Raw genomic sequence first — 25,431 nt, 5'->3', positions numbered from 1 at the left:
TTTGGTCATTTAGACGTGCTCTATTAACTTTAACAGAAAAAAAAACTGATGATATATTTTAGTCGCGGTAAGTATATAAACCGAACAACTTTTAAAGTATAGATTGTAAAATAATTTTGGGGTAAGTACATGCATATAAAATGCATTTAATCCACAAACACACACACACACATATATATTTGTTTACTTTGACAACTATATGTTAATATTTTATAATATCTCAGTAGTGTTTACACAAATAAAACTAATAAAAGAAAGAAAAGATGAAGATCTCTAGAAAATGTGGTGAAACCTAATGGGTGTGTTTGTGTTTGAGTTTTGTTTTTTTAAATCCCTTATCATGCCTCAATATGTTATCATTATTTTTCCTTCTGTGAATCATAAAGTCTAAGAGTAATAATTCGATACTAACCAATTAATTATTAAAAATAATTTTTATCCGTCGATAAATTAAAGGGTATATAAGATATTTAATTAATCGATAAAAAATTAAAATTTAAGTATTTTCTTATTGTTTATCCTTGAAATCAGTTTCTTAATAATAGGAGCTTTAACTTCTATTAATTTATTATTATTATTTTTTATCTTTTATAAAAAAAATAGATAGCTAAATGAGAGAAATAAAATAGGACTAATTTATCTTTATAATTTAGAAAAGTGACGAGTATTTTCTGTTCATATGACCAATATTTTTAATTAATTTTATTTAATATTATTTAATCATAACCGTTCCATTAGTACAGAGGAATTAATAGTTCTTATTGAATCATTTGCTAAAGTCTAATATATATTTTACTTCCTTTTTTTTTCTTTTTGAATGCAACATAAAAGATAAGTAGTCGAGTGAGTGAAATCTTGTTAACAGTTGAAGTAAAACTTGGATGAGAAAAGGAGACCAAAATTATATTCCCAGAAAAGGGCGACGAGCATCCAGCTGACTAAATCGTTGATTAACTCAATGATTTATATAATAATTTTTTTATTATATTTAGTAATATTTTTTTAGCAAAATTTAAAAATTTATATAAAAATTTAGAAATCGCTATTTTAAGTCAGCAGAGTTTTTTTTAATTGACACCTAATATCGCATTTAAATATTAAGGTAAATTAAACACGCGATAAAAGAACCTTTGGGTCACGTGAATTTCACGTGGTTTCACACTTTAAAATCCCACCCTTTTCGTGTCCACTTCTCTTCGCTTCGCGTTTCCCTCTCTCTCTCCGGTGAGGCTAGCCGCCAATACCCGATGAGCTTCGAGGGCATCGACGAATGGGACGAGAACTTCCTGGACGAGGCCATTCGCATCGAGCTCGACGCCATCTCATCCCGAAATCCCCTCGCCTCCACCAATCCACCATCCTCTTCTCTAGCCGAGCCGTCAGAAGCCGTCCCTCCGAGGAACCCCTCATGGTTTACCCCCATTCCACCTTCTGGGCTCGAACCCGGCTTCTTCGAGGACGCCGGTTTTGGCTTTTCCCCTCCCCGGGAGCTCTCCCAGAGGTTTTCGGAGAAAGCCAGTTTGGTTGCTGATCGCGAGATCGCAGGATCTTGGGTCTCGAAGAACGGTGGGTTGGGTGGCGCACTGAGCGGTGATGGAGGCGGGAGGAAAGATAAGGAAGTCGAAAGATTGAAGGTGAGGTTCCCAAACTGGGTAAAAATCGGATCTTTTCTTTTTCTTTTGCGTGTTCGGTAATCCTTGATGGTCGTCGATTTTGGTATCTTAATTTTGGAACTTTCTCGGATAAGTATCGAAAGAGATTTTCTATGAGGTATCTGCTACTCCGAGATTCTTGGTGGCATTTAGTGTTGCACGCTCTCTGGATTATGTTATGCTGCAGTGGGAATTTTGAAGTGCAAGCGCCATTGCAGTACTGCTTCGAATTGTTTTTATTGCATTAATGGAAGAGGGAGCAGGAGTGTTTTGTCGTGGAAGTGTTCAATTTGTTATTCCAGTGCTTAACTAGGATTTCCATGCCGGATAGCACAGGTGTGCCGCCAACACTAAAGATGCTCCATGTCGGCATCTATGCTGATTGATTGTTGGTGTGGCACATGTTTTGATCTGCGATGTGCCCGATGGCTAAGTGGCACACTATGCTACAGACATGAGAATTCTTGCTGCATTTCATATTAAAAGAGAGAGACCTTCGAAGAGTTCTTCAATGTTACTTAAGTTACAAATATTAGTAATATAGTCACGATACTGACTATTTACTGCAGTAAGAAAGTTAATATGATATGAAAAACAAGAAAAAGAAAAGAAAGTTAATATGAAGGCCAAAAGGATAAAGAATAACTAGTAATAGTATACAGACTCACGGACATACAAACACATAGGTTGATGAGACTACTTGAGCGATCACTTGATCATGCTCATCTTGGATTCAATTTTGAGTCTATCATTTTAGATCAAGCTCATGTTAACATAGTTGAGACTGTTGAACTTAATATCGAGCCAATCTCACATGGCACTGAAGATCAACCTACCTATGAAAATTTGGGAAAAACAGCACTGAAGATCCAACTTGTTTTCAGGACAAGTTTGGTTAGAGTTTTATCCCATTTTTCTGCTAAACAACTTACTTTTGTTGGGTGTAACCTCCTTATATATGCGAATCATGATTTATAGATTTCAAAATTTTCATTGCTTTGGAACTCTTAATTATTATTCCACTTTATATATAAGAAGTCGCTAATTCTATCTATGTATGCTGCAGAGGGAGCTGGGCCGTGTCTCTAAGCAACTTAGTCACTTGGTATGCAATTGCAATCCTTTTGCAATATCATTGGTTAAGTTATTTTTAGAATGTCATAGCTTGTGCTTTTTTAAACAAAAAACTATATGTTAATCAGTAATTGAACTAAAATCAGATCATCTTCCTTGGAATTTGTTTTAACATTCTTACTTCATTCTCCTCCCTTTTTTATTCTTTGTGGAAGGATACTGGTTTTATGTGCTGTAAAATATTGTATGGTCAAATGCTGATGAAACATATAGAGTGCGAAAAGTTTTATTGTCTCATGCATTAGTTAGATGTTACTTCATATGAAGCTTGACAAATATTATTAAATATATGTTTAGTTTTTGTGAATTTGGAGTACAATATACACATGAAAACATCACTAAGAAGTGAATTAGACCAGTGAAATTATGTTGGAGATATCATTTAACCAAATTTCATTAGTCATCATGCTTTTGCATGAACTTACAGCTTTGCTCAATTCATCTTTTTGCATGCATTAGATGCTTATCTGCTACCTTAATTCTTAAATAGCTATCTTATTCTTTGATGCCACCATCTTCTATCCTAAACCTAAACCTAACCCTAGCTGATCCTTCTTAAAACCATGTTTGATTATATCTGATAACAGAACTTCTACGGTGGCAAACTTTTATTGCCCTAAACTGTTGAATTTTATTCCCTACTGCAGGCAGTCTGCAGCTAGGGCAGTAACAATCCAGTCTAGCCCCAAAAGCTGACCTTTTTGCCTCCAACTTAAAACTTAAATTCTGATCTTAGATTCTCCATTGCATGACACATTTGAATTTAGAACCAACATTCTTAAGGTCTTAATATCTATGTTTTAATTGCGTTTTCCGTCTCTGTATGCTGTATTAAACCTTTCTTTTTTTGATTTGATCCCTTCCGTACAACTATTCTACATTAGTTGGTATTAGAACCCTATTTCCCGACACTCCTACATCAACTCAGAAATATTTAGCCACTTAACTGGCTGGTTCCAGAGTATGTTTTAGACACATTGATAGGTTGCCATTCAAATGAATCTCCATTCCTAGCAAATATCATTCACTTACTATGAATCTGGTAAAAATAATAATTATCTTCGCTAATAATGTTGTTCGAGAGTTGAAGCGTACTTAGCATTTATTGTTAGTTCATTTATGTGGGCCAATTAGTTGAAACTTTGATGTCCAGGAACACGAATGTGTGGAACTAAAAAAGGAGAGGACAAAGAAAGACGAGCAACTCAAATGTGCATTTATGCAGATTGAAGTTAAAGATGAGGAAATCAGAAATTTGAGAAAGGCAAAGTGAGTAGTTTCCATTCTTGTGAGCCTCTCTCTTTCTCGTAATTCTTTGTTTAGATGGAGTTGTCGAACTAAAACAGCTACTTGTCTAATTAAATTGTACATCCTGACCTCTAGTGCATCAGACATATGTTCAAAAAGACAAAATTTACATGCATGCGGCATGCCTTGCCTTCATCTATGCAAATAAGTCATCAATAAGGCTTATATGGATGTGTTCTTTGCTGGATATTGATAATGCCAAAATTATATTGGGAAGTGAGTGTAGGTTGTTTGGTAATTCTCGCCTCTGCTTATCTTTGTGCTTCCTAATTCCTGATTTACTTTAGGAGGCATTACATGTTCTGTCAGATTGAAAGCTCATCTACACTGTCTGTTTGTCTTCCCTCTTGCCTTTTCATGCTTTCTTCTTATTGCTTGCACCCATGCTTGAGATGGAGTGACTAACAATTGATTTATCTCTTGCAGGGAACCTTTTAAGCCAGATCAGCATGACATTGGATTTGACCAGGTTGTTAATCGGTGTGTTAATGGACAAAATTGTACTGGTTCTTTAGGTCAAGCATCTGTGAGGACATCAAAAAAGTGTTGTGAAAAATCTAATGAAGCTAATGATCCTTATGCTTTAAAGAAAAAGGATGGCCAAGCTGCTGAACTATCTTCAGTATCTGAATTGAAGCGTCGAGTCATTATTGATAATAGTAAGAGACATGTGTTCCTTTGCCAAACTAAAGCTTTCTTCTTTTGGCCTAAATATTTTTAATAATTATATCTCCATGATTATATTTTTCAGGTTTGAGTAACTCTAGTGGAGGCACTGTAAAGGTAATTAAATTGCTATCACACACATACAAACTTACCTGTTCTACTTTTTCTTTTTCTGCTCAGTTACCAAGGAGTGCTAGATTTTTGTTGTGATGTTTATGTAGGAAACCTACTCTTTCAAGAATAACAATGACCGATCAAAGTATGGGAAGGCTGTTGGCATTCAAACAGATTTTTCTTGGGACTGTTGCAATACTCCATTAAGAAATTCATCTTTAGCACACATTTCAAACAAGCTTCTTTCCATCTGGGATTCCCAGAACAACGGAAGTACGAGAATTTCAATCTCAAAGTTCCTAGTGTCTTGCTCAGAAGATGTTTTTGCGCTCTTTAGATGCATGAGACAACCTGAAACCAGTGTGAACTCTTGCAAAGATGAAAGCTGTTTTGACACATCTCTGTATGATGCCCTATCTCGATTCAGTGCAATACTAGTGAAGGTAAGTACATATTGAAGCACAAACTCTTTCACTATAATACAAAATTTTAGTTACGCTACTTTAGAATGATCATTTTTTAATGTGCTTTATTCTTTTTATTTTATTTTATTTCTGTTCAACATGGAATAAGGTTGTAAATGTTATTTTTTATATAGGAGGCAAGAAAAGTTTATTAATCTCCCAAGAGTACTGATTTGTTAGCTGAAAATTTGAGAATGGATAAAGTAGTAACATGAGCAGAAAAAGAACCGAAGAACTCTTAAATCTTAATTATGGGCTTCCAGCAAGCAGTTACTAAGATAAATTAGAGATTGGGTGGAGGGTTGATGTGGTGCTGTTGAAGTATTTTGGTGGCAAAGAAGCTGCTTTAGTGATTTAGGGATAGGTTCTTGCTTAGAGGTGCTGTTGGATGATGCTGGAGGCACTGAAGTCCTTGGTGCTTCAGTGATCGGTCTCTTTGTGCATTTGGATAAAGATGAAAGATTAGCACCTAGTAGAAATTATTTTATGGATTGAATTTTTTTTAATATATATTAAAGAGCTCAAATTCAGCTATCTATTACTACACGGGCACAACCGTTGCCCAATCTACCCAACATAAGAAGGGAGTTTAACTCTAAAGGTATAGAAGAAGCATTGCTCGAGTTTTTACTATTTTAAGTCTGCCCCTAATTTTGTGTATACGTCTAATTCATGTTAAAACTTATATATAAAACTAGGCGCATTTTGAAATTGATGTCCCAGTTAGTTTTCCAAATGTAAAATTGACTTATTTGACTTATATGAAAATTTTAAAACCACTCAGAATATTGGAAGTCCGAGGAATTTTTTTTCATATAAATTGCTTTCCAATTTGCCTAGGAAGTGAGTGCAAGTTATTTGGCGTTCGAATGCCTGTCCCATTTGCTTGATAAAATTTCCGATGCGTTCGAACGGGCTAAGACGGACAATTCTTTAGTTAAATTAATATATTTCAGAGCTGGAATAAGTTTTGTCTTGTTTCTTTTATGGACCCAATCTTGGAGATAGATCTAAGTTCGTTGCAAAAATCCCAATCTATGCAGTGCTGGAAGAATATTTATGAAATATTCTTTCGTTGCTGAAAAATTACGAAACTAATATATTGACTTTGTAGCTTCTCGATCTGCATTTTTAGTATTTTGACCCTTTTCAAATTCATACTCTATTTGATGTCTAATCGGGATCTAAATTGGGATTGTTATGGGAGTATAGGATGGAGGCCATGGTGGTGATGGTAGGAGGTGTCGTTTGGGGCTGTGGATGGTGCTATTGTGTTGGTAGCAAAGGGTGGACGTGATTAGGGGTTGTATTTGAGATTTAAGATAGTAAAGGAGTGGTCGAAATGTGTAGAGCAACGGTGGTAGTGGTGAGATGGTTGTTGCGTGGAGAAGAAAATGCAGGCGTGGCTGAGTGGAACAGCAGTTTGTTGGTGGAGGGAGAGGTGCTGGTGGGGCGTGGTAGAGGAGGTAGCTGGTCGGAACAGAGAGAGAAGGTGGAAAAGATGGTCGACCCTAAAATAGGAGAGAAATCGACGAATGAGGGGGGAAGAGCTAGCTAGCTAGCGGCTAGAGTTTGAGAAAGAGGGGAGGAGGCACAAGCGAGGAGAGAGAGATAGAGAGACTAAATCAATCAATTCATGCATACCCTAATTTGGCTGCACTCCACATATTTAAAGGAGGCTAATCGACTTGACCTAACTAGTTAATTAAACAAGACCGAACGAATTAATTAAACAACTTAGGTCATAACAAGCTGAATAGAAATTGACTCCATTGAAATAAAAATTTAACTGAACTCGCTAACCGACTCAACCTAGTGAGTCCAATGTTCCGCGAGGTGACCCGACTTGATTCGATCACATTATTTTCCTTTCCTTAAGTGACTAGTCCGATTGGCATACTATTTATAAGCTGTTTTACTTGATTTTGTTGGGCAAGAAAGTACTCTTTTCTCTGAAGTCTAGTGATGGGGCTAGGGTTTGTGATTTTTTTTTCACCATTATTCTGCTGTGGTATTGCTTGATAAGGTTCCATTGGTCAGCACCTATCACTATAGATTAAGGTAGGCATAAGCAAATGTGCTCCTATGAAAACACACCCTACATGCCATGTTGTATCATTATCTGAACTTAGGTTGGAACAGATTTTATTTGTGAATAGAAGAATTCATGCCAGATAACACCTAGGGAGTCCTAGGCAACATTTCCCTAGGCCGTGAATATAAAGTGATCATCCTGATGGGCCTCTCGTGCAGCAAGTATGACAACCCTGGGACAAGAAAAATAGGCTGCCATATAATTTTCTTTTAAACTTCTATTTTACTTCTCTGATGTGCTTTTGCATTTGCAATATTGCTAATAGATAATTCCCCTATATATATTAGTTTATAATCAATGTACTATGTTCATATGCGCATAGATGTCTGTCCAGGTAAGCAGTCACATATATCTATATACATTTATGAAACTTGATTTGCTGGCGTCTGCGCCAGTATAGAAAAAGTGAATTCTTTCCTTTTTCAGTTTTTCTCTTTAATTCTTATTGTCAAATTGCCAAAGCCTCTTCCAGCTGAAGTATGCTCTGAAATCCTCAAAACCTTGTGCGATTCAAATTAGTTCACTTTAGAACATTACTAACTTTTATACCCTCTGTAAACTGTAGATGCATAATGGGACTGCGGAGCTGCATGCATTGCTCGAAGCACTACTCAGTCTCTGCAGTGTTGAAAATGTGAGAAATGCTTTTTTTTTGTTAAAATTTTTGATGTTCATAATGAAGATCAACAAAGCAATTCTAACTTATGGTGCAGCACTGCCGCATGTGTAACATTACACTATGTTTTGTCAAGACTTTGGTCATATCACATTATCACTGTCTATTGCACACAGTGTGCATGTTTCTAGAATAGCAATATAAAATTAACTGTATGTTTCATCTATCACTAATGCATTTCATATAAACATAAGCATGATAAAAAATCTTATGTTAAGATTTATACTCAGTTCTCAACGGAAATAGGTCGAAAACATTGTTTTTAGATAAACACTCAGATATCTCATTTCATGGTACTTACATTTTAAGCACTCTGCTCCACCATCTGTTGTCAGTTTTATCAACTAGGGAGAACGGTAGTATAGGTGCCTTGTTTTTTGTGGCACATATGTGGGTTGAGAGGTGGTTGTCAGTTTGGCAAGGGTCTCAGAGGATGTCTTAGAAAGAAGTCGCAGTTTGTCTTCTCAGGGGAGAGAGAGGGAGGCGTGGTAAAGAGAATTTACCAGTCCTTTTTAGCTCTCCGATCTCTACAATTGTCAGGGTTTTATTCATATATCGCATAACCTGTATGCCTCTCGTCACATCTCTGGCAGGATATTATAAGGATATTTTGGGGTTCCATATGGTTTGTTTATGCATGAATTTTTAAGATATACATGTCCAATCTGCATATGTTGCTGATTCATCTATTTAGACACTAGCCACCATATTTGTTTAGTTGGCTGCTAGGCTGCACCTAGTATGTGGCTGGAAGCATATATTTGGCTACGTTATCTGTCAAAGACGTGACAAGAGGCTACATTATCTGTCAAAGATGTGACAAGAGGCTACATTATCTGTCAAGGACGTGACATAGCCCCTATAGCAACTACATATGGCTCATGTTTTAAAAATGCCCAGTTGTATGAAAATCCGCAAAGTTAATAATACCACCAATACAACATTGCCTTATGATATCTAGAATGCCGTTGGAACTAATGGCTAAAATGGTAATTCTTGCTTTCGTTCTCAGTAGGGAAATTGCTATTAGTGAAAGAACTTGGCATTGATCTGTTGGCCTAACAGGTGAATAATTTTTTGCTTGTTCTGGGATAACTTATTTAATTATATATATACTATGGTTGGTTGTTTCTTAATCTTTTTCATAATTTTTGCTTTCTTGCTTTTCTTGAAGAAAGAATAAGATGAAGTAGAATTAAGTTGATAGTCTTTGCTATTAGAATAGGAGTTAGTGAATTAAGTGGATAGAATATGGTTAAAGATGTCCATATTGTAGCTGCTCCATTATGGCCTGCTCATGATTTTCATTGGAATTGAGCGGGTCATATTTCTTTCTGTTATTATGGAGAATTCCTCCATAGTATTACTTGTTTGTATGCATATCATTTCTTATATGTATTTTGTGATCTTGCGAAACAACATTTTCCAGCAGAAATTCACCACATATCAAGCCAATATATGTGTATGATGCTAAGTTTATATTTCAGTTGTAAGCATATAAATGCAGCAACAGAAATTTACTTTTGACATGTGAGATCCAGTATTAGGATTTTTCATTTTGATTGACTTGTTATTTGTGGTCTCAGTTGGATGAGTTGTACAAGTTTGATTGAAAAATGATGTGCTTTCTGATTCTGATCTTAAATGGTTATCTAACTATGCTTTAAGGACCTGGATGGATCCATGTAGATCTATTGGAGCACTCAACATTACTCATGTCATGCAGAGAGCCTAAATTTGACTTCTTTCTGTCAACCTTAGTCCCAAATGCTACAGTATCTTGAACAAACCAAGCTAATCTAGCCAGGAAAACCTTGAAGGCTATTGGGACTATTTGTTAGGCATTTTCTTGGAAGTTTTCTGAATTATATATTGTTAATTTTTAACTATGGTTAGTTAGTTTAAACTTGACAGGATGACGATTTTGAAAGTCCTGTGATTTCAATGACAATTATTTTATCTTGAAGTACCTAATCGTAGCTGTGATGTTTGAATAGTTCTCAGTGGCAATTATGTAAAAAAAACCCTGGAATATTTATGTATGCACCCACTTATGAATCATTTTGTTGTGTTTCAATGAATCTAGGACTTGATTTCTTCTTTTATGCACTGCATATCAATTATCAAGTTCTCCATTAAAATTTGCTTGTGATTGTTAACCATGATGCTTAATCTTAATCTTATTTAATGTCGACAAAACACAAGTTTAACCTTATATTGAGAATGTTCCGACAAACTTTCTTTTCGAAATAATGGAGCATTGATTTTAGGGATTAGCTTATTTTATTTATGTTTAACCATGTCTTTTCAGGTGTTAGTTGTTGATAAATCTTTGCGGATATTGCACAACATCTTGCACCACCTGCTAAGTTGCAAAATTATATCTAATACAAGGTATGACCTTTTCTTTTTAAAAGCTTTAGTTGATCATTTAACATATTTAAGCTTCTAGTGACACTTCATAACTATTCATATATGACTTTGTGGTACATCGGAAAAGCTTATGACTTGATTCCCACACAAGCCTTAAGTCCCAACTATTTGGATTTGACTGTATCAATCCAATTATGGCACCTGTCTCTTTCTTGCTCAAGGTTTATGTCCTTTTCACTGTTTTCTTTGTCATTTTTAGTCTTTTTATACTTTTTCTTTGAGAGGGACTTCGATCATAAACTTCATGTTAAAATGCAAAAGTTTGGAAGAAATTTTGACTCCTTTGTAGCTATTGAGTATTCCTGGAAAGTTCATCGCAAGGCCATTAAGATTCCATCTCCCACATCTGTAAAAGAAGGGGAGGGGAGAGAAATTAAAATCCCATCAAATAAAGAGGGAGGGAGAGAAGTCAGAGAGTGGCAGTTTTCAATGATGACATAGTAGATTCCGGTGACAACGAGGAGCAATGGTGGTAGCACGTTGGTGTCGAAATCCTAGTTGCATCAGAGAAGATGGAAGAAGAAGGGAGTAAAATAGGAGAGAAATAGAAAAGTAAGTAGAAAAGGAAAAATTAAATTAAATTAAAAAAAGAGCTTTCCTCGGGCACTGTAGCAAACTTCTACATGTAGCAGTACTTATTAAATTACCAAAGAAAAATAAAATTCAGAGAAAAAGAAGAAAAAAGAAGGAAGAGAGAAGAAATACTAAGAGAGTAAGAGGAATAGTGGAATACAAACCTATTGCTACAGTAGAGAAAGTTTGGGTCTACGAATAGAAGTGAAGAAAAGAAAAGAAGGAAAGAAAGAATTATTATGAAGCACATATATAGATATATGATATGGATATGTTAGGATAGGAATATAGGGATACGACAAATCCATAGAAAACAAGATATTGATACGGCAAGGATATATCAATAAATTAATTAATAAAAAAAAATATTTGCAATCTATTTCAACCGACATAATATATGGTAAAAAATGTGTATCATTCCATCCACAATAAGCAATTCATAGCACCAAAAGTTTATTGAAAAACCCTTTGACCATGGTCCATCATTAGATAGTACAGATAATAAATGAGGGTTAAGGACTTTCTAATTCAATTCTATGTAACCACTAATTGGTAGTTCCATGGATTTATAGGTGGAGATTCATTTTAAGCTTCATATTCGATCTCTGCTTGACTCAAAATTAACTTAAAAATGCATCCTAACTAAATCCCGGCACATTGGTGCCGTATTGAGACATATTGTAGCCATATCGAAAAATTAAATTAATTAATTTTAGTACCTCCTTTAGTCGTATCTGATACATATCGGATACGTGTGCGACACCCCCAACTGAAGTATCCGAATTTCATAGGGAAGAAACAATAAAAGAAAGAGGAGACAAAAAAAGGAAAAGAAGAAAAAAGAGGAAAATAAGAGAAAAGGAAAGAAGGGAAATAGTGAAATGGGAGAATAGTGGAAAGTCGAATGCCCTCCCTCTGGGCGCTTCCTCTCGTATTTCTAATTGCAAGTCTGTATACTTCCTTTTTTTCCTTTCTCTCTCACTTCTTTCTTTCTTTTTATTATAGTCTTGTATCGGTTAAAAAATATCACATGATGGGGGGGGGGGGGGAGGTGGTCATTTGACGTTTTTCGTTAACATGGTCATAAGGGTGAGAAATATTAGATAGTTGAGCGGTTGATAGGTCAAAATAAGTAAGGGTGTCAATGTGAAAATGAACTATTTAACCCTTGATTTTTTTTCAATAAAACTTGCCATATATCTAAATGCAGACTCACCCCTTCAAATATTCCATTTTTCTAATGTTCACTCTTTTCTAAGCTTGATCTGCAAGACAAATGTTTATTATAGGTGTCAACTATTGTCCGGAGAATACAGATCCATTTTTGTTGTGCTTTTTTTAAATTCCTGCATAGTGGTTTTGAGTAAGGTTTGCAGAATTAGAATGAATTGATGTGGCATATGATGACAACAAGACAAGGTTAGCACCACTTTTTATGTTTTCCTATAAATTCAAAGAAAAACTGGGATGCTGGTTTTTATGCTAAAAGGCTATGAATATTGATGTCATATAAACTCTGATCTATTATGATATTCTGTTGTAAAGCATTATCATTTATCATGAATTATTTGTTACGGGTGGTATCCGTTATTTCTTTCTCATAGCAAACTTCAATATGATTTTTCTCAGTGTGCCCTCAGGAACAATGTCCTGGTAGAGCAGTCTCTAACCAATGATGTCCGTGAAGAGAACATTAGAGAAAAGAATCACTCAGTAGAGATCCTTAATTTTGAGGAGGCATCCAATGAAGGTGAAATTTCAGACTTGATGAATATAAGATTTTTTCATCCAGAGAGCGCATCCAATGACCAAGATGGATGGCACAATGACACTATGCCTTTCAAAAGTTGGATGTCGATCTTTCAGTTAATGCGGCAAGTTGCTTTAAAAAAGTTGAAGGAAAGTATATGTGCTGAAGCATTATCTATAATGATTCTCATTTTGTTGAGAAGCAATCCCAATTCAGAACGAGAAAAGTAAGTTACATTATCTAGAAATGATGTTTTTTTCCTTTTCTTTTCTCTATAGTTGTCAGCCACTGAATTCTGATGAGATCACACTTCTCGCAGATTTGGGTTGATGTCAGTACTAGAATGCGTACATCAGTTTCTGCAGAAGGAAGTTGGCTTGGTTTTACAAAAGCAAGCTATCCATCTACTTTTCCTTCTCTTGAATTGTAGGTCCTAATGCTTCACTATTTTGGTGCTGCATATTTGGGTCGTTGTGTATTTTTGACTATTTCCACCTTATTTCTACATAACTGCTCTACCAGATTGATGACATATACTTCATATGACTTCCAATTTGTTTATGTAAATTTTCCTGTAAGGTCTCTTTAGTTCAATTTACATCCATTTTGGATTCTTTTGCATGTAAAGAATCCTTAAGAAGGAAGACTATCTCTGTTCACCTATTTCCCAGTTTCTGCATCATTCTCTATGTCTATTTTTTTGCTACCTAACACTTTGATATACTGATTTGTCAAGATTATAGTAAACTATGTTACTAATGCATGACAAGAATCAATCTTTCCATGCTTAGTGGTGCTTATTGGTATTGGTAGTGGTTTAATTTCATAGCCATATTAGGAAACAGTCTTTTAGTTTATTTGCTTAGTAAAAAATACAATGAGATATAATTGAAAAGAAAATAAAAAATTTCAGATTAAAATTTTGTACAGTGTAAATTCTATACTATGTTTATCCAAACCTTATTTAACTGCTATTGAAGGAATACAGGCATGAGATAATTATGAAGTCATGATACCAAGCTCCATTACAGTAAACTATTCATCTAGCCGCCTGCAAATTCTTAAGTTGTTTATTGCAACCAAATCTCCTTGATGCTTTTCTGGGTAGAAAATAACTCCAATTGGCTGGGTTATAAATGTTTAGAATGTCTTGGATGTTGTACAGTGACATGGGTGCCCTGGTGGAGGTATGCATTGAGTTGCCTCCTGGAAAAGTCTATTAAATCTTTTGAAAGACTGATCATGCACTTGAGTTTATCGTTGGCACAACCATTAACTATAATATAACCATTAATTGTAATATATTTTCGTAAACAAAAAATTATCTGCTACCAGGAAACAACTCAAACAATATTTGTAGTCAATGATGTCTTGAACATCATAACTCACATGAATAAATCTCATAGTTCTGTTTTTGGTGAATGATGTTCTGATTCCTAACTAAGATATAAATGCAGGTTATATCATCCCCATGTTGCATATGATCTGAGTAATTTTGTCTGTGCATTCTTTTACTCAATACTGATCTTTCCTCTTGCCTTTTGAGCTTGGTCAAGAAAGAAGCCCATTAGTTTGTGCTTCTGTTTGCCAAGCATGTTTTACGAAATGTAATGCTTATTGATTTTGACTGTAGGCCCGAAGATGCTGACAATGTTCTGCAGTGGAGGTAAAGATAGCACTGACCATACAGGCACAGGTGGGGATCAAAATGATGGATTACAAGGAGCAATTGGCTCAGTTCTTGAGGATTTATCAGAATGTTTAGCTCGTGGGGGAACTGGTATTCTGGTATGTCTTATACTTTTTGAATTTTTTCCAGTATGTTGATCAATATAGGATATTATGATGTTTTAAATATTTGGGTCATACTTTTAACTGTAGGTTTAGTGCTTAAATCTTTTTTGACACACCAGCTTAGCAACCCAAACTTAATTGGGTAGATTAGAGTTGTGCTTAATCGGCCAATTTACTGTTCACAATTAGTCAATTTGGCCAATAAGAAGGATTGGGTTCACTGTTCACGGTTTGCATAATTACACAATTCAGCCAATCAAGGAAGATTCAAATTGAGCGATTTAAAAAATTATCTTTAATTCGGCCATTTAAGAAAAGTGGTTTCAATTGGCCAATTTTAAACTTTCTCTCCAAGTCAGCTTTCTCAAATCAGGTTGATTAAAGAACTTAACTAAGCCAAGTTCTATTTTGATTAGCTTTTGAACTTTAATTTTGGCTCTTTTGGAAGTGCTCCAATTTAGAATAATTAAGGAAAGATGGCAGCATTCTAAAAGAATTTGAAATCATGAGAACGGGGTCTTTATAGAGGTATGCACAAGGTGAGGTGGCAAGATACAAAATTACAAATTGTCATCCAATTGACAGCACAAGTATAGCTTAGGTGGAAAATTGACAGCTTAATTGTACCACGACCAGGATAAAAAAATAATACATATCAACCAACGGTTTTATACCTTAATTAATGATTAAGGTAATTTAATGATGCTTAATAAAATATGTAATTAAAACTATATGTTGGATTAAATATTTATCAAGTACGGTTAGCTATATTTTAGCATACACCCATAAAACACAGTAGGAAAAATTGGAGATTATTAGTGACATGGCAAGTTACCCATGTCCTTAACATACCCATAGCTCTTGCACCAATATTTTAGCCAAAGCGGATGGCAAGATCACCCATGTGAGGATTATACATGCAAAAACGAATGAATTTTTTCCTTCAAAAATGAACAATTAAAAGTCAGATTAAAATGACCTATATTTTGAGACACTTCTAAACCATGTATAAGACCAACAATTAGTCATCCTGACATGTCAAGCTGCTAAAGAAACCAAGTTCCCTAAATTCACCAAGGACATTAGATATAAAGAAATAAATATGAAAAAGGTTGTTCAACCAGTCCCATTTTAGACCTAAATCATATTATTGTGCTCTGTATACACAATATAATCTCATATAATTGTAGATGAAAAAGAAAGATTCAAAATAAATTAGTCCAAATATTAAATAGTAAAATAAAATTAGCTCAAATAAATTGGATATATAATTGGAGATACCAAGCCTAAGTACATCCGTACCCAGACATCACATGCGAGGGCTAGTATTCATATGGTCGTATCCAAATTAGGCGGATATCCAAATAGTAGACCTATGGGGAGTTTGTACCAATATTTGGATTTAGTCTGAGAGACTCGGACTAATATTGAAAAATTATGTTTGGGAAAAAACCCAATCTTGTGAATCTACATAAAAAATAATTTTGAAAAAGTACAGCCATCATGTGTCTATTGTTCTTAATAGTCTTGTGAAAGTTGTCTAGCATGGCTCTTAAGTGAATTTCAGTGTATGCACATTTAGGCCTTGTTCACTTTAGGAATAAGGGTAATTCTAAAATATGTATTCTTATTTGTTACTCCCAAAATGAGACTTTTATTCTAAAAATAATTATTGCTATGTTCACTAGTATTTTTAGAATAAGGGTGCAATAATTACCTTTAACATGATATGAAATGCATTAATAGATAAAAAAAATATTGTCTTTTACAAAATTACGATAAATACTATTTGATTTGGTATAAAGTAGATTGATGTAATATATCAATTAAGGGTAAATTGATAATTTGATTAATGTGTGGTATAAGATGTAATTTTGATGAAAGTGTTTGTATTATAAAATATGACTGTTATGATATTTAGTTGTTCATAAATAAAAGATTGTATTTTAGAATAAAAAAAAAGTTATTCCTGAAGTAAACGAGGGCTTAGGATTTGGGTTGTAGTATCCTAGAGGCAGTATTTGCTTCAACCTTTGCACGTAGGGGACAAATAATTGTTTTAGAGAGCATGTTGGTTTGCCACACACTGTAAGAAAGATTGTAACTAGGATAGTTTAAATATTGTATATTATTATATATTTTTGGACTAATAAGTTTTGTGCAAGCTAGTTGAATCAACAGAACTTGTTAGCATCACATTCTACGTACACCGCCAGCTTTAGACTATAACTATCTAACGGACCTAAACACTAATAAGATGTGATATTAAATACAAAATACTTGTTTACGTGAAATTTTTATTCTTTGGCAAGTTAGACTAAATCGCCATTTCATTTAGTCTTGCATTTTGCAAGTAATAATGGGGATCCCCTTACATAAGCCCATACCAACCCGATGACCAAACAATAACTATAAGAAATTTCTAAATGAGTTGGCATTTTATTCACGGTAAACCACTATCCATGTCAGCAATTTTCTTTGAATATCATTCATTGTCTTGGTAAGTGACTTTTGGGTAACCTACCATCTGGATGTCTTGTGTCAAAAAAACTTACCCAGACGGATATTTTGTTTGGGACTCAAAATGGAATAGCATCTTAACTGCTAATTGGATATTATGTTTTGGTGGGAAGCTTGGTTTGGTTCAAAAAGTCGGAGTTCATGGGTAATATAAATTTGATGAAACACACAAGGAAGAGAAAATTTATTACTTGCACCTATCTCAAACTGTTGCTAGTACTACTAAATCAGGTGCAATTTGGACACAAGATTATTGTCAGATTTGCATGTTGTTTTCTGGTAATGGTATCTCAGATTATGGTCCTGTTATTACTGTTGTCATAATATTGTTGCACTTTTGTCTGGTTTAATAACAGAACATTTTTTTTTTCAGGATCTCAAGCTTCGTAGGCGAGTAATCTTATTATTGGCATATATAGCATCTTATGGCAGGTCTTGTTTTGAAGTTCTTTTAGACCCAGTGAGGCCTCATGGAGTCAATTTCTTGGAGTTGATAATGCAAGTACTTGCATCAGAGATGGATGCACAAATAACCAACTATGCCGAAGCTCAGGTGCTCTGCAAAGAAAGGTAGCCTGAAACTCACTATCTCTCATTTCTAGGCTTTTATATATTAATTGCAGCCTGCAGTTGAGCATGGGCTGCATCTATTGGTCCAACGTCATTTAGCTTGCCTATAGTTTGTCATGATATAAAATATTGCTTTTATGGATATTAGTTGAGAAGCACCTATTAAGTGCACAGTTATTTCTTTCAACTTCCTCTTATGGACTATCAAGAATAGTTCAATACCTGTGAGGATTTCTCCATAAAATAAGAAAAAACAAAATAAGTTTTAACTATTTTCTGAAAACAGGCAATGTATTTCTTTGAGATTCCGCCGATTTAAATTTCATTGCAAGTACCTTAGATATATTTTGCTTCCACCTTTTTTCCAAAACTAGTAATACTAATGCTTTTCTTGTAGGAACTTGCTCATAAGAGAAGCATTGATTCTCTTTAACCGATTAGCATCCCATCCTGCGTACTCAAAGACGGCTTTGGATGTGCTAACAAGCAGTAAATCTTGTGGAAGCTTGACTATTGATGTTGCAAACAGGCTACCTCAGAAAAGAAGAGAGCAACGGATTCACACTGGCACAAATAACATGCAACTGGAAGCTGAGATCGTTGACTTAGCTCGGTTATTTAGAGCAAGAGTATTTGCCTTCCTAGGGGAGCGCAATCCAAGTGGTTGACTGTTCCAAAAGCACGACTAATTTGTACATGAAATTTCTTCATCCTGCAAGTGGTTATCATAAGAGTTTATATAGATAGCAGATAGCTGACAATTGAGCCTTGGGGCCAAATTTTGATGTCGGCAACCAGAGCCATTGCTAGTGCAGGAGATTTTGAGAGGCCTGGTCTTTTGGGTGCACTAGAGTTCGAGTAGGAAGTGTGCATATAATTGGCGATCAGCTAAACAAATCCAGACTGTTCACCAAATTTACTTTCATTGTAAATCTCGAAACACCCTGTTAATTCTTTTTTTTTCTTGGTTTATGTCTAATCAGTATATCTGCATTCTCTTTTTGTTGCACCCCTTTATGCTAATAGAAGTATAATTCTTTTTCAGAAGAAATGTTCTGTATGAATTTCTCGAAAAAAAGAGAGTCCATATTAGGGATTATGTCTTTCTTTTTCCAGGGAAATTATGATTACCTCTACTTATGAGTTATTCTATATAAATAGAGTTACAGGAGAGGATATAGGGTAGGAAAAATCTTTCTGCGGAATAATCTGACAAGAGTAAGTTGCTTTGTTGTGATCTCTTGTTGGTATGAGTACTCTCAGATTCCAATCCCAGCAGTACTTAAATGGTACATGATTGCCACGTAAACTCACTTCTCCACAGAACATTGGGTTTAGTGAAAAGTACCTTGCCGAACAACTAACTTCTACTAAATTGTGGTGCAAAGCAGTAGTGATCAACTCAATTGTATCAGTCGAGTAGAATTCGCCTTGCTCAATGGGTTACTATTGCATGGTAAAAATAAAGCAATAATGATCATTTTACATATATATCAGTTAAGTAGGATTATAAGAATGCACCCAGAAATTGTACTCTTGACAGAAAGAAATGAAGCCCATCTTGCTCCTATTACAGAAAAGCAGAAGAAAGACATCAAATTGGTATGCTAAAGGGAACAAGACCTCAATTAACAGTTGATTTTCACACTGCAAGGTTTTTAAAATTATTCATCATACCCAAAACATGTATATCTGCGCAAGGGCGGTCTTTTCATTTATGGCAGAAACATCAACATAATAAGGTTGAGCATCTGAGACTCAACAGGACTACCGAAGAAGCATCATGGGACACTTGCATAAAGGAGATCTGATACAAGAAAGTGGTGCTACTTGCAAGAAATTCAGGTCTTCAAAAGTAAACAACGTCTAATATATTATATTCTCAGTGATGATGATGATCCTGAACATAACGAAGGCCACAGTATTTACAGACAGCAGGTTCAGGCAGGTCAAGGCATATGAACTCAATTGGATGGCCAAGGGCAGGGTCATTATCTGCAATCAAATTATAGATTGGATTAGTGTCACTTAGTGAGCACAATAACGGGAGAAAAAGAGAACTATTTCCTAGATTTCCCTCAGTTGGGCATTACCTCCTTCACAAGCAATGATTCGTCCTTCAGCCTTGATTGGAGGTACTTCATTGATCAATTCCATTGGAGATTTCTTGCTTGTGTCCTACAACATGAAATAAAAGGTGAAGCACTGAACATTGAAAGTAGTTATTCTGTGCCAACTCAGCGTGGAACTATAGAATCATCAGCAAATTTAGTTGCTTCATTGCTGAGCATTGGGGCTGACAGATTAAACGAGCAGATCGGGCTCGATTCAGCTCACAGTTATGGCTTGGCTTGACTTGAGATGAGCTGATCCAAACCAAGAACATGGCTCGTTTATGTAAACAAGCCAAGTCTGACCATAGCCGGCTTGCTTAGACTTAGCTCAATAGAGTCAAAAAAATTATATATATATATATATATATTCATAACCATTAATTCTTTGATCTAATGGCTCGTTCTACGTTGAAATTTTTATGCTTAAATGCTAAATTTCAAGATTTAATGAAACTTTATTTGCTTCCAGCTTAATTCAATTTGTTCAAGGCTTTTGGGCTCATTTCGAAAATAGGCTCAATTAAGGTTCGAGCTCGGTGCAGTTCGGCTTGCTTTGAGCTAAGTCGAGCCTAACAAAAAGGGGCTCGTTTACACCCCTATCGTTGCATGTTCAAAGTCATTATACAATGGATTACTAGACAATAGGCAAGCGTTCCAACCATAATGTTGTAAGAAATAAAATATCAGCAGATATGGAATATGGATCTTAATAATAAATAATAATCCATCTTCCAATCTTGTAAAATTGATTGGCATTAGACTTCCAACACCACTACTATTTCCCAAGTCCACTATGATTATATTCCAACTCCCATTCATACCAGCCATCAAAGCCAAGACAACCCTCATATTGCACCTGTGGATTGATGACTTTTTCCAAGTCTAAGAAACACAAAACTGTTGGTGGGGGGTGTGGATATTGGTCAACTCATATTCAGATCTATATTTTTGTTTTGGATATGGATTCAAATACGATTATTAGAAGGATTAAAAAAATGTAAAGCCATATTCGGATAAAATGGAGACATTTATCATATATATGCACAAACTAGATCTTAAACAGATATAGATACAAACCAGATGTTAAAACGGGTTTGAATATAAATTAAATCTTAAATGGATTTGAATACCAAATGAGACCATAAAAAAAAAAAAAAAAACGAGGATTAAGATAAAGGAATTTCAAATATATTAGAAATTTGAGGATTGTAAGAGCTAGAAAGTTTGAGGATATGCAAGATACTAAAAAATTTATTTATTAAAAATTTACTAGCGAATAAAATTTGAATAATCCATATTTATTAGTAGAATGTGGATTATGGAAGATAAAAAAGCAAATTAAATTATAACTAGATCTAGTTAGGAGAGGTAGAAAGTTTGAAAATTTATTAAATATTAGTGAATTCAAGTTATATATTTATGGATAAACAGATATCCAAAGCTGAATCGAACCCATATATGAATCTATATCCGAATTCATTCCGAATAAAATTCATTCTGCTGAGTTCAAATTTTTTTAGAATTTCTATTTGCATCTGAATCCGAATCAAGGTCAAATAGAAAATTTTCAACACATATCCTGCATTTTCGGATACGGAACTAGGTCGTATTAGATTTGTCCTACTCGTTTTCACCCATACCTCTTTGTGATCACCAACAAGAAATGAAAATATACAATTTCTAAAAAGATAACATACATAAAATTAACCTGCTAGAAGATGTTTTAGAGAATACAATAGAGAATAAGCCCAAACGAATTTATGGGAAACAATTGTCATTGTATTGAATAATTTCTGCTAGTAACTGTGTAAGAAAACATGTCGAAAGGAGTCATATATGTACAGACTAGGTGGCTTTTAATTGTGGAATAACTTTCAAACTAGTTTAGCTATGCTCATTTTTAAAAATTGCATAAGAAAGCTTATATCGGTTTAAGCATATGATGTTTAATTGTAAACCAGTATAGTGGTGTAATAATTATATTTTATGTGACATAAAAAGTAGTAAATTTATGAGATATTTTGGCAAATTATCAAAATACCGTTTATAGTGGATGAATGAGAAAGAGAGAGAGGATAGGAAGGAGAGAATAATTGAAATGATAGCTTGTTGATTGAAGTGATGTCTTTTCAAGGGCAAAACAATAATTAAATTTTGTTAGTAAATATAAAATATTAGATGGTGAAACGATTCGGACTTCACCGATGTCGTCTCGAGCGTGGATATATTGTTATGAGTGTCTTTTATTCTTGTTTTAATGTTCATTTCAAGGAAAAATAAATTTTCTGTATGTCGCGTTCGAACACGAGTGGGGTGCGTTCGAACGCGCTTGCGAACGTTTGCATCAGGTTCACAAAAAACAGAGAACGCAAAATGTGCATTCGAACGCTTGCATCAGGTTCGCATCGATAGAGAACGTTTTTTGTGTGTTCGAACGCGGTCGACGAAAATCCACTGTTTCTAAGATTAATAATTGTCATTTTTGAATTGTTTAGTTAGCCTTTAAAGGTGTGGATGGCAACCAAGGAGTCATTATTGAATGAATTGAGTTTTTGCCTTAATCTTCTTCTTCTCCTCATTCTCTCTCGTTCCCTCGTTCCCCGGGTCTGCCGCTTTTAGTCTCTCTCGACCGGCTACTCACCCTAGTCCCTTAGGGGCGATCCACTCCTCTCCCTTCTTCCAATCTCTTTACCCTTGCCCTAACCCTTTCATCATCCATAACCCCTCCATCACAACCTTACCTACCGGTGCCACCCCATTACCGCCGGCCTACCACCTCCATAATCCACCTACGATCTCGTGCCTCCACCCACGGATCCATAGACGAACTCCCTGACGTTTGTCTACTTATTTGACGATATCTCGAGATCCCACCGACCGATTTTTCTGAAATTAAATTTGATTGAAAAGCTCTTTTCCAGGGCTACAACATATCAAAATTCACGTTGATCCGACGGCTACAACTTCCGGAATCCTTTTCCAAAGTTTTGTGCTAGATTCTGCCTAGATCTGAAAGCGAGCTAGATCAAACCTTAGCCCAAGGGAAGATCGTATCAGATGGAAGAGAAGAGAGAGAAGCAAGTATTAGTAAACTAGTGTTGATATAAACTGCTATTTGAATACTAAACTAGAATGGACCTCATTATACTACAGTAAATTTATGCTTCTTCCATAACCAAACAGAGCCTAATTGTTTCTTTCAAAGCAAAGGAGGAAAGCTAAGGTGTAAATTGAATTGGTTGTGTTGCAAACTACTCAAAGTAATAGAGTAACGGAGATGGTATAGTTATATAAGCCCACTTTCTCTTCAAGATTATATTTTTCCCTATTCTAGATTAGGGAACACAATTCTAGTAAACATCAAATTATCCTTATTCTAGATTAGAAACATTGTTTCAATTATTCCACAAATAAACCCAAGTACAATTTTACCCTTGATTTGACTAAAGTTATTTAAAAAAAAATCTCTCATCTCTTCCGACATCCACCTATCTCATTCTACAAATCAAAAGATCCACCTCAATTTTCCCATCTATCGCGTCTCTCCTACGATCCCTACATCTCATTGCATACTTACAAGTATGCATTGCATACCTACAACAAACAAGAACACTTTAATTTAAATTTATATGTCAAATCAAGGGCATTTTAATCAATTTTCACTTATTCATTATACAAAGACAGAGAGTTAGAAAAAAGAGAATCTTAGCACCTGCACAGTAGAGGGGAAGTAGCTTTCCCTTTCTGCGTGGATGGATATGACTGAGAAAGTGAATTTGAATCATCATTCTCAAGCAAATTCTGCTTTCGTGCTAAACATATTTGTAGCTTACAAGTAACCATTAGAATATCCTACTATAGATTAGAGGTGCAATTTTAGGAACAAGAATCTAGAGTAGCTATTTTCCCTAAATCTCAAAGTGAACGAGGCAAGTATTTTAAGACAGTTTTGCAAGAGATGAGGGCATCATCTGTGTACCAAACTAAGGTTTTTGCAAGATGCTACTCCCAAAACTTCTAAATTAAGCTCAGCAATAGTAAGAATCCTATTTCAGATGTTAGCAACAATAGTGAAGTATGAAGTAAAGGATCCCCTTAACATGATTAGTCTGCACCTGATCCATTGTAGCCGATGATCTTCGGACACAAAGGACATTGTCAAGGGTCAAGTGTACCTTGCAGAAGGTTGATTGGTTCGACTTAATTAATTTTGTAATATGAGGTTGGATGCTCAGAACAGATTTGGGGATTATCTTCAGCATGTCATGAATGTATATATAAATTTTCTGGAGTGAAGGCAGCAAATGCTTGGTTGAGAGTGTCTAGGTCAAGAATGTTAGCCGAGTGGGTATAATTCTATTATATAGCTTCAAAAGTTTCAGTAGAAGACCGAAACGAACTCACTAGCTGGCTTCAGCCTTCTCTCCATTAGGGCTAAGCAATGTTGTCTTATATTCCTCCCTTCATACATACCCAGAAGAAAGGCGAAACCAGGAGAAAATAAAATGTCCAGTCCAAAAATGATCTCATTCTTCTTCACCAGTAAACCTTGACTATAGTTAAACGATCGACACCCTAGGAAATGGGTCCTACAATGGCCAATAACAAATAAAAATTAGCAAGTTAGTGGTCGACCTCCCTGTTCAAATTCAACCTTCTAGCCTGACCACCAAGCAACTGAATCTAACCGGAAATAGAGAGGAATATTCATCGATCAGGATGTAATTGCAATGAAAAATAATTTCTTCCGGCACAGGACGATTCAAGTCAAGGATCCAGCCATTAAACATACAGCTACAACTAGCCACATGTGAGAATAAAAGAGAGACCCCAGCACTCAATAAAACAAACAAAAGAAGCTACCCCGAGCCCTATATCGCCTTACAACTCATAAAATCATCGAAAAGATCCAATCTTTGCATAGACAATCTAAAATTTGAACAGAGTCAGAATAGAATCTACTTGAACCAGTTGAAGAATAGATCAAGAAAACAAGCGTGGAACGCGATTCGAGCAAGAGACGAAAGGGAAGGAGAGTGGGAGGAGAGGGAATCGTGTCACCTGCATCCATTTGGCCGTGTGCTCGCTGACGAGAGCGCTGACGGATCTCTCCGTCGAGAGGTAGCGGAAGGGGCCTAGGGTTAGGGTTCTCGCGAGGTCGGGAAGCCTCCTTGCCGCCATGATCTAGAGATAAAGGGAGGAGGAGAGCTTTCGAGGCCTCTTTGATATAAAAATAGAAGAGAGCGACGGAAAGCGAGAAATAAGCGGATGGCAGAGGTTGTAAATATCTGTCGTGAAAGTCGCCACTCTCTCTTATTCAACAGCCGACTTTATAGAGCTCTCGTAGTCGGCGACGTGAGATAGATTCCTCCGTCTTCGCCTATTTCTGCAATGTTTTTATATGAGCATCTCTCTCTCTCTCTCTTTGTTTTTTGTTTTTATTTTTTATTTTTTATTTTTCATTCAAGCTCAGAATTACACAAGGCTTCTAATAGTGGGCCAGACCAGGCTTTATAGATCAATTACGAAGAGTCTATTTGGCAAGATTATGGGCAGCTATATTATTTT

At 35.4% G+C, this 25,431-nt stretch overlaps 2 protein-coding genes across 2 annotated transcripts; one reads left to right on the top strand and one right to left on the bottom strand.

Moving 5' to 3' along the window:
* The first annotated feature begins 1,156 nt into the window (after nt 1–1,156).
* LOC140801430 (protein SENSITIVE TO UV 2) lies at nt 1,157–18,758 on the top strand. Its single transcript, XM_073156551.1, has 13 exons — nt 1,157–1,634; nt 2,719–2,757; nt 3,940–4,055; nt 4,521–4,753; nt 4,846–4,877; nt 4,982–5,317; nt 7,999–8,067; nt 10,421–10,503; nt 12,756–13,091; nt 13,185–13,291; nt 14,499–14,653; nt 17,553–17,749; nt 18,147–18,758. Exons 1-13 carry the CDS (start codon nt 1,248–1,250, stop codon nt 18,415–18,417), a joined length of 2,361 nt encoding a protein of 786 aa, XP_073012652.1. The 5' UTR covers nt 1,157–1,247; the 3' UTR covers nt 18,418–18,758.
* A 630-nt stretch (nt 18,759–19,388) lies between these two features.
* On the bottom strand, nt 19,389–25,168 carry LOC140801360 (NADH dehydrogenase [ubiquinone] iron-sulfur protein 6, mitochondrial). Its single transcript, XM_073156437.1, has 3 exons — nt 24,925–25,168; nt 19,843–19,927; nt 19,389–19,744 (listed from the first exon to the last, which is right to left on the bottom strand). The coding sequence occupies exons 1-3, from the start codon at nt 25,042–25,044 to the stop codon at nt 19,632–19,634; spliced, it is 318 nt and encodes a 105-aa protein (XP_073012538.1). The 5' UTR covers nt 25,045–25,168; the 3' UTR covers nt 19,389–19,631.
* Nucleotides 25,169–25,431: the final 263 nt, after the last annotated feature.

This window comes from Typha latifolia, chromosome 14, assembly GCF_019914945.1.
Source record: "Typha latifolia isolate L0001 chromosome 14, TyphaL0001v2, whole genome shotgun sequence".
In the NCBI taxonomy this organism is placed as follows: domain Eukaryota; kingdom Viridiplantae; phylum Streptophyta; class Magnoliopsida; order Poales; family Typhaceae; genus Typha; species Typha latifolia.
This window is presented reverse-complemented; position numbering and strand designations above follow the sequence as displayed.